Genomic DNA, 9,923 nt, shown 5'->3' on the forward strand with positions numbered 1-9,923 from the left:
CTTGGATGCTGTCTCTTTTGGCAGGAGATGAGGTGTGTGTCACTCAAAGATCTGCGCCTCAGGGTTTCCAGAATCGGGACGTGGCGGGCAGGAGGCGTACAAAGGTTACTCCCGTTTTAAATGTTTTCCAGTCCAGACAACCGGGAAATCCTGGTTTCCCCTCAGTTCAGCTCTAAGGCCTTTTTTGTTTTGGGACAGGGTCTGGCTGTGCTGTCCAGGCTGCAGTGCAGAGGTGCGATCTTGGCTCACTGCAGCCTCCGCCCGCCAGGCTCCAGCAATCCTCCTGCCTCAGCCTCCCAAGCAGCTGGAACCACAAGTGTGCGCCGCCATGCCCGGCTAAGTTTTGTATTTTTACTAGAGATGGGGTTTCGCTGTGTTGCCCAGGCTGGTTTAAAGCTCACCCTCAAGTGGTCCTTTTGCCTTGGTCCCCCAGAGTGCTGGGATCACAGGCATGAAGCACTGTGTCCGCCCCTTTCTGCTTGTTTGAATTGGGGTCTTGCCATCACCCAGGCTGGAGGGCAATGGCTCAGTGCAGCCTTAGAGATCCTCCTGCCTCAGCCTCCTAAAGTGCTGGGATTACAGGCATGAGCCACCTCAGCCAGTACCTGACTCCTCTTGACACCAATTTCTAAGTATTAACAAACGCCGCAGAACAGGCAGACCCTTCACGAGGCAGAGCTCACGGTCAGTTCGTCTTCAGGCACACCTTTCGCGCCTGCCTGGGCTTCTGACTCTCAGATCTGAAGTTTCCCTTCAAACGGGTTTAAGAGAAGCGAGGTGACTTAAAGGGGAGCCCAAGCAGGCTGCGTGAGGAAGGGGCAGGTGGAGAACGCAGCCGGAGGACCCCATCAGCACTGGGGACTCCTGGCGAAGGGCGGGGTGGCCACAGCCACCGTTCCAGGGAAGCGGCGGAGGTTTGGGAAGGGATCGCACAGCTCCGGGGCTCCATCCTGCTAATGAGCCCCAAACTCCCATCTTCCCGGGTCTTGGAGAATAGGAAGAGGAGGCGGCGGCGGCGGAGAAAAACGATTGCAGGTCCGGGCCCTGCCAGGACCCCTCCACCCGTCGTACCCACCAACTCACTGAGCCCGAAGATGGAACGGGTGGCCATCTTGTGTGAGCTTTGGAGGGGGTGCTGCATCCAGGGCCAGCGCCACAGCCTGCAGGGGCCGGAAGAGTGGCGGCAGTGATGGGGGGGGTGGTGCCACCGACTCCAGCCTTGGGGCTCTGCGTCCTGCAGCACCCCAGGCTCAGGCTGGTGTTGACCACATGGACTGAACTGGGGTGTCAGGGGTCACCCGGCTGTGTCCAGGAGCCGGGTGTGGGGGGGCCCCAGGTTGGAGCAGCCACAACACGTCTGTCAAGAGCAAGAAAGGCAACATGCTGTGCCTCCCTAGGCCGCCGAAGGCTCCGCCCCATGTTGTGGCGGGACGAGGCAAGACCCTCCCCACCTACAGCGTTGGGGCAGGGCCAGAGGTCCTGAGGCGGCTGTAAGGAACCACAGAAAACCAATCTGCTAACATCCGAAGGGTCGCTGCTGGGACTGGGCTGGGCATCCAGGCAGAGGCATCCCAGAGGGAGCATTATTCTCAGGGCCAGGCGGCCTGCACACCACGGCTCTGGCTACCCAGGCACCAGTCTCAAAGCTGGGGGTCCGCGCCAGAGCTGAGGGGGTGAGAGAGGACAGCGGGAGGGAAGACGCTTCCCACCCCTCCTCCACACCAGGCCCTGCTGTGAGCCCACACAGAGGCCTAGGGGGATGAGGATGGACGACATTGGGAGCTGCGCCTCCTCCTCCAGGAAGCCCCCGGGGCTCGACCCTCTGCCTCACGCAGGGAAGCTCAGCATGTGCAGTTCCTGAGGCTGTTTCCGGGGGGCTGGCGGGGTGTCGTTCGGGGATTTCCATGCCTTAGGGAGCATTCCGGCCAGCCCTGGGGCCACTTCCTCAGGCAGAGGGGAAGGCCAACGCAGGGCAGTGAGGGCAGCAAACCAATGACCCTCCACGTGGGGGTGGGGGTACCCAAGTACAGACCCCCCTCACCCACCACTCAGAACCCCAAGACTTCAGCCAGAGCCCACCCCGGGGTATCCTAGAGATAACTTCAAGACAGAACTTTCTCCCCTGGTCCCGGAGGTGGGAAGGACACAGCCTCAAGGCCCAGTTCCAAGGGCCCCCCACAACAAAGGTGCTGATGTCCTCAAAGACACCGCGAGGCGCTGAAGCAGCATCGGACACCTGCCCCAGCCCCCCACCAACTCCTGCCGACAGCCAGCGTGGGCCTCCCACGGTGCACATCAGACTCCACCCTCTCTCCACAACCATCCAGGGCTCCCTGCTGGCCCCGATACAAAGACAGTGGCCCCACACCCCCACCGGTGCTGCCTCCGGGCTTCTGCAGGGGCTGTTCCCACTGCCTGGCACTGTTCCCCGGCCCCTTGCTCTCACCCTCAGGGCTCTGCCCGACAACCCTCTACGGACACCTTCCCCAGAGTCCCTGCCCTGGGGCCGCCTGGCCCTGGCTAGGGGTGCCGTGAAATCCTGGCCATGATTTGGTCTTGATTTTCAGGATTTCCAGAGGTCTCCCCCATCTGTCCCGCCCACCGTCGGGTCACCGGGGAGGGTGACCAGCTCTTCCACATCCGCCTGGGATCTTTCTTATCTGAGCACTCAGAGTCCCAGGTCCCAGGAATCGCCCCTCAATCCCGGGCAAACCTGGTGCTGGGCCCTGCATACAGCAAGCGCCTAATCCATGCTTAAAAGAAAGCAGTGGAGGCTCACCAGGTGGGTAGGATGCAGTGAGCTGGGATTCTGCGCCACGACCCTCCAGGGCCTCAGTTTCCCCCTTGTGGATGGCTGGAGATCCTCACCCAGACAGAGGCCCAGCCCCAATCCCATCCTAACAGCAAGCCCCCCCCTCCCCCCGCCCCAGGCTCCAGGGATGTGCGGGTGGGAGCAGCTGATTCTGGGGGTCCACAGGCTCGCTGGCCCCTCCCCGGCCTCATGCACCGCCTTCTACACACCCTCCATCTCCACCCCACCAGCGCCGGCAGGAAGGAGGGGTCCTACCTGAAGCTCCGAACTGCGCTCCGGCCAGGGAGGCGGGCCGGCCCTTCCCATTGGTGACAGGCAGCGGAAACATCTGCAGGGAGGGAGGAGTGAGGTGAGCGGGGTGGGCTGCAAACCAGACCCCAATCCCAGCTAGAACCCAGGCACGGGGCAGAGCTAGGGACCCCCAGGGACCTGGAACCAGCCTCCACCTAGGCGCATCCTGTCCTGCTCCATCCCACTAGAGACCAGAGGACTCTGAGGCCCCGCCGCACCCCAACACCCACGCCGCACCCCGACACCCACGCCGCACCCCGACACCCACGCCCAGGGTGAGGAAACTCCAAAAACCATCCTGCTGCACCGCCAGGCACAGCAACCCTGGAAGGGAAAATCTGCTGTTTCCCCCCATTCACTTTGGGGGGTGGAGCATCCCGTTTAGACTAAAGATACAACTTAACGGCTCTCACAGTGATACAAGGTTGTGTTTACAAGTGACATAAACTTGTCCTCACTTGCCAGCTCTGGAAAGGGAGAGGTTCACCCAGGACAGGTGGACATGAGTCCCCGGACGCCTGAGGCCTGGCTGGCTCCCCATTTCGGGTATGTGCACTGGCCCCGGACGGCAGGGCCTGCAGCAGGGGGTGGGGCTCAGTGTCCCCTACCAGGGCTGGGTATGGGTTTGCCTGGCAGAAGGGGAAACTGAGACGCAGACAGGCAGCAGGTTGAAGACATGGGATGGAGCCCGGGGCCTGCAGGAAGCCGGAGGGGCTGGGGAGAGGCCGCACCCCACAGCTCATCCGAGGTCTGGGTGAGAGGGGTGTAGGACTGCCACCTTCCCCCTGCCCGGGTCACCGGTACCCAGGGCACTAAGTCCCTCAAGATTAAACAGCTTAGCAGCATTAACCGGAAGAGCCAACATCAACGAAACCCTTTGCCACAGAAAAAAACAAAACCCTCTCTGCCCTGCCCTTCCCCAGGGGGCTGGGTTTGAAAGCTCCCATTCGGGGCTCGAGGGGTCAAAGCGGCTGGAATCGGGGCCAGGGGCTTTTTGAGGCGCGGCCAACCCGACCATCCCTGAAGCCTTCCCGGGCCAGGCAGGAGGCGAAGGCATGGCGCTTGTGCCACGATCATTACACCAAAGAGGACCCAGGAAGTGGGGTTCCAGCCCCCTCCCTGGTTCCACAGAAGGGGAAATGGAGGCCTCACTCTCACCTGGCCCCCAAGAGGAAGAACAGCCACGCGGGCAGGGCTGGCAACCAGGTTGGAGGCAGAGTTCGCCCAGGACCGCACCGCTCCCACCGGCTCAGGTGTGCCCGCCTCTCCCATTTGGGAGACTGAGGCCAGCCATGGGGGACAGGCAGGCCTGAACCAGCCCATGTAAGGAGCTGCAGCCGACTGCATCTCTATTTGCTTTGCCCCCAGGACGGCAGGGCTGTGCTGACGTGGCAGGGGCCACAGGGTATCGGGCTGTGCCCTGTGGGTTCCGCAGGCCTCGTAAGTAGCCCAGAAAAGCCCCCGTGCCACTTGGAGCCTCGGCTTCCTCTTCTGTAAAATGGACTCAGGCTCTGGCTGCGTGGGCTGCCGTGAAACCCGAACACCCACGGGGACCTGTCTGTGCTGGGCAAGCATGGGTGCACTCCTGGGCTCGGGACTAAGCCCGGACTCCTGCCAGAGAATGCCTGGGACCCATGCAGGGCAGGACAGGGCAGGGCAAGGCAGCAGCCCCCAGCCCTTCCTGCCCCTGACAGAGCCAGCCTGGGTCTGGGCAGCACGGTCAGCTTCCTCCCTCATATTTACTCGGAGTGGCCTCTTCTCCCACTTTATGGGAAACTGCACCATGAAGCATCCTGGGGTGGGGGCACAGGGCCACTCCAGGGCTGTGGGCAGGAATTAGGAATGCCTCTGCCCCCCCCACCCAGCCAGCAGGTGAAATGCCAGCTCTGGGTAAGGCCGGAGCGGGGGGACTCTGGAGAGGACACCCACCTAGCTGCACCCAGCCTCAGTTTTCCTGCCTGGGAAAGGGGCAGCTGGCTCCAACCTGAGATGGGGAGACGAGCTGGGATGTGAGGTGAAGAGCAGGTCCTGGGGCCGAACCTGCGCCCCCTCCCCCCAAACCCCGATCCGTTCCGGCCCAGTGGTCTGTGACTTGTCAGTTTAACAAAAACAACCACACTGCACCTTTGGGTTACTCAGCCAGGGAGGCAGAAGCAAAACGGGCTCAAAAATACCAGCTCAGCCCCTCCTGCCCCTCGGCCCGGGGCTGTTTTTTGCTGCAGGGGGGGCTGGTGTTGCTTCAGTTTGGGGACTTCTGTTTTCGACAGACCTCGGTGGCCTGCGCTGCCTCACCCGGGGGAGGATTAAATTCCGACCGAAAGTGCCCTCCCCAACCTGTTTCAACCCCAAAGGCTGCTACTGGGCACGGGGGTGGGGGCAGGACTTAAGCACATCTGCAGACAGGCCAGAAGCAACTGACCCAGGTCCCCGGCTTCTCCAGGAACGCACAGCACGTGGCCCCGAGGCCCTGGGCCTTCATGACGCCCATCAGCGGCCGGTGCCCGACGACGGGACTCCGGGGCTCCAGCCGCACTGTGCCTGCCTGAGCTGACTTCCGAAGGCTGGCACCCTCCGAGCCTCCATCCACCCAGCTGGAAAATGGGCCGTTCAGGGACAGGTCCAAACACCTGGGACTCCCGGACAGCCGCCCTGCCCTCCCCACCGGCCTGCCTGCTCCCCGGTGATGACTGTGACCGTCACCATGGGGGCACCACTGTCTGCTCTAGGCCCTGCATGCTGCACTCACTCCTAACCCAGCCTCAAGCCGGGCTCCCAGAATCCTAACTTCAGCACCCACGTGTGACCAACCTCACAGTCAGCTCCACGCCTGTGTCCTCTGCCCACCAGGGGAGTCCTGTACGGGCCAGGTCGTGCCTGCCCCATTTACAGAGGGTGGTCCGCTCAGCACGGGGCACCTTTTTCTCACTGAAACAGAGCCTTCGTCTAATGCCCAAGAGGGAGAGCAGTGGCACAATCACCCATCACTGCAGCCTCGACCTTCAGGGATCAAGAGATCCTCCTGCCTCAGCCTCCGGAGTAGCTGGGACTACAGGCACATGCCACCATGCCTGACTAATTTTTTTATTCTTTTTTTTAAGAAATGGGGTTTTGTGCCAGGCATGGTGGCTCATTCCTGTAATCCCAGCACTCTGGGAGGCCGAAGTGGCTGGATCACCTGAGGTCAGGAGTTCAAGACTAGCCTGGCCAACATGGTGAAATCCCATCACTACTAAAAAAAAAAAATAGACAATTAGCTGGGTGTGGTGGCACATGCCTGTAATCCCAGCTACTAGGGAGGCTGAGGCTGAAGAATCGCTTGAACCCAGCAGGCAGAGGTTGCAGTGAGCCCATGTCGTGCCACTACGTACCAACCTAGGCAGCAGGAGCGAAACTCCATCCTCACCCCCACCAAAAAAAATGGGGTGCCACTATGTTGCCTGGACTGGACTTGGGCTACTGGCTTTAAGAGATCCTCTCGCCTCAGCCTCCCAAGTGCTGGGACGGCAGCTGTGAACCACTGTGCCCTGCTTCCATTTACTGAAACACGGTCTCGCTGTCCTCCAGGCTGGAGTTCTGTGGCCTTTTACCTTTAATTTTTGTATCTACAATGGAGTAAACAATCCTATCAGACCCATTTTACAGATCAGAAGATCAACGCTGCAGTTTGCTTAGCCAGCCAAACTGGGGCCCCAGGACCAAGCTGCTGAGGCCAAACCCTCTCCACAGAGAAGTTGAAGACCCTGGGTGGGCCTGCCTGCCTCAGTTTCCCCATCTGTAAAGCAGTGGGCTGTACCATGCTGTGCCCGGGAGAAATCCCCATGGCGCAGGCCCTGCCACCACGTCTCCCTGCCAGAGAGCAGCCCACTCCCCCAGCCCCACCGGGGACCGCCCGTCAAACAGCCAAGGCCCCATCGCAGCAAGTATTCAGCAGACACTCGCCACGAAAACCTTGCTGTGAACTCTGGGGGCAAGGGGTGTCGGCGGCTGGGGGGGGTCCTGGCTCACCATGCTGAAGTCCAGGAGGTCACTGAGCTCCTTGTCCGTGCCCACGGGCGCCATCCTCTGCGGCTGGTTCATTCTCCTGGGACCAGGGTGGGCACGTCAGGACTGGAATCCCTGCGGGGTGGACGTGGGAGAGATGGACAGGGAGAAACAGGGAGGGAAGAAGAGCTGGATGTCAAGGCGCAGAGCAGGGAAGCAGCTGAAAAAGCTCCTCACCTGCCCTGGGAAGCTGAAATGCCAGAGTCTGGGTCCCTGAGACCCCTCCTCAGAGACCACAGGGAGTCTGAAAAATGTGGGGAGGGTGTGCAAATATAAACTCCCTACCTCCCCCAGGGACCACCAGGGAATCAAGTTGCCAATTTTAAACTGCAAACAGCGTGGCCAGAACCTCTCCTTCCTCCACCACGTCTCTCATTTCCAAACCCCCGCCCCCCGCCCCCCGCCCCGCTTCCTCCCAGGCCCCCCCCTCCGGGAAGGGGAGGAACAGCCCGACCCTACTCCCCCCACCAGCAGATGTCACAGCACGTCGAAGACCAGGTTGCCCCTAAATTCGACATGAAGGAAACCCCAAAGTCAGAAAACCACGAAGCCCTTTCACAAACTTCACGACTTGAGGGGGGGAGGTGAGCTTCCCTCAACCCCTGCATCTCCTCCCCCCAGCAAACCCCAGTAGTATTAGAAGGGAAAAAAACAAAACCCTAGGTGGCTTTGCTGCCACCATGTACCCGGGAATGACATTTAAGCAAAACTTTGACATCTCTTCTCTCCTGCCCTACGTGGGGGGTCGTGGGGGTCCCCAGACCAGGATGCCCCCGCGTGGTCCCAGGGGGCTCCATACGAGAATGGGGGATGAGGGATCCACCTGCCAGTCCCCATTCCACCCCCGGAAAAAGGAGCAAAGAAAAATCTTCGTCCCAAAAAAATCCACTCCAGGCCCCTCCAGTTTCGACTTTCCCCAAGAGGTCTCCAGGTGGGGGTGGGGGCGGGGCAGCCTGGGAGACACCTCCCAAGCTGGGGGTGGAGAGGGGCCTCCGAGGTGGAGGGAGACCCAACTTCAGAAGCGGAGAAATCCCCTCTTTGTCTGCCAACTGGAGGCCGGGTGTGAAACGGGCGCCCCAGCGCAGCCCCTCCCCCGCTAAGTTTTTCTCTTTTTTGGAGGGCGTGTGAAACTGACTTTGAGGGCCACGAAACCGCACTTTTTTGTGGGGTAGCTGAAACCGACTTTAAGACACACTTAGCTGAGGGGGGTGGCATGCTAAAAAGGGCATTTCTACGGGAGCTGGAAGACTTCTGGGGCGTCCCAAGGACTTTTGGAGACTTGGAGGATGTTTGAAGCCACTTTGCACGGCGCGGAAGAGGGACCCTGAAACGCCTTTTTCCCAGGGGGAGGCGGCCCAGGAAGCGGGACCCCCCCTCCCCCCGCAGCCGGTGCAGGCGGCGCGGCCCGGGAGCCTTTGAAGCTCGCAGCGTGGCCGCCGCCTCGCCCGCATTAACGCGGAGCAGATGTTCCCCGCGCGCCCCCCCCCCCGGCCCGCCCGGCCCCGACCAGCGCCTGCAGCGCGCGGCACCTTCCCCGCGCAGACAAAAGGACGCCCCCCCTGCGCGCTCCCCCCGAAACTCCGCCGCCCGGGCCAGGCCCCCACAACACCCGGGGAAGGGGGAGTCCCGGGGTCCCCGCGCGCCCGGGTGGCGGGGGCGGTCCTCGCGCCCAAGTTGCTCGGTCCGTCCGACGCCCCCCGCGCCCCCGCCCGGGGCTGCGCAAAGTTTCCCGAAGTGCCCGGCCCGACGGTGGGGGGAACGCGGGCCTGGCGAGCTCCGGGCCCCTCCACGTCGCCGCCCCCAAGGCGCCGCACGAAGTTGGAGAACAATAACTCCCGGGCCCCGGGGCGCCCCCCGACGCCGCCCCCGCCCCGACTTCCTCCGCGCCCGCCCCCCAGCGCGAGCGGGGCGGGCCGGGGTCCCCTGGGCACAAAGCGCGGGGGTCCCGGGCGCGGCCCTCGCCCCCCACCGGGCTCACCTGCTGGGCGCGGCCGGGCACGCGGCGCGCAGGGGGCGGCGGCATGAAGCGGGGCCCCCCCACACAAAGGGGCGTCGCGGCCGGGCCCCCGAGGGTCGCGCGTGGGCGGCGGCGGCGGCGCGCGTGTCCCGGGGCCCCTCCCACCCCGCGTGTCCCGTCCCGCGGGGCCCGTGCGTGCGGCCGGCTGCGGAGCCCTGGGGCAGCGGCGTGCGCGGTGCCCGCGGTGCCCGCCGCCGCGTCGGCTCCGGCCCGCTACGCCCGCAGCCGCCGCCGCTGCCTCATCTTCCTGCGGCGGGAGACATGTTCCGCCCCCCGCCCGCGCCGCCCCGCCCCGCCCAGCGATGGCCCCGCCCCCTCCCCGCCCCCACGTGCCCCGCCCGGCAGTCCACGCGGATCCCTCCGCCACCTTCGGGCGGCTCGGTCTCGAACCTCGCAGCTCGGCCTCCCGAGCGTGCTCGTGAGGTCCCCGAATCCCCGCGATGCCCGGAACTCTGAGGCGCGGACGCGCAGTCGGGGCGGTCGGGCCGCAGCACGGGGAGAAAAGACGGACTATCTCCGCCCGCGGAGGCACACGGAGTTGTGCGCTTAAATGACGTAAGCGGATAAGGACCGTGAGATTGAAAGATAAGGTAGAACTGCCTGACCAATCGGAAGACGAGAAAGCCTGATGGGCGGGGATGCCAGCCATTCGTAATGAGGCCCCGCCTTATCCCTTCTCGGCCCCGCCCCACAGGAGAGGCGGGACTCTGCGAGAGAGAGGCCACGAGAAGCGGCGGGGGTTGGTCCTGGAGTTTTGTTCTC

At 63.2% G+C, this 9,923-nt stretch overlaps 1 protein-coding gene across 26 annotated transcripts in view; it reads right to left on the reverse strand.

Annotated features, from left to right (window-relative positions):
- The window catches only part of TCF3 (transcription factor 3), a 42,073-nt gene extending 32,400 nt beyond the window's left edge, over nt 1-9,673 (reverse strand). For 10 of the 26 annotated variants that reach the window (XR_013531216.1, XR_013531215.1, XR_013531214.1 and 7 more), the window contains exons 1-3: nt 9,123-9,187; nt 7,109-7,219; nt 3,068-3,140 (exon numbers count right to left, since the gene is read on the reverse strand). Coding sequence is in view for 21 of the 26 variants with exons in the window: in XM_078361389.1 (XP_078217515.1) it covers nt 3,068-3,140; nt 7,109-7,180 (145 nt within the window). In the remaining 5 variants the exon portion in view is untranslated. Of the gene's footprint in view, nt 1-3,067; nt 3,141-7,108; nt 7,220-9,122; nt 9,430-9,528 lie in introns of those variants that run through there. The other 16 variants (XM_078361401.1, XM_078361400.1, XM_078361397.1 and 13 more) reach the window with 3 other exon arrangements.
- Between the last annotated feature and the right edge of the window lie 250 nt (nt 9,674-9,923).

The sequence above is a fragment of the Callithrix jacchus genome, chromosome 22, assembly GCF_049354715.1.
Source record: "Callithrix jacchus isolate 240 chromosome 22, calJac240_pri, whole genome shotgun sequence".
Lineage (NCBI taxonomy): Eukaryota > Metazoa > Chordata > Mammalia > Primates > Cebidae > Callithrix > Callithrix jacchus.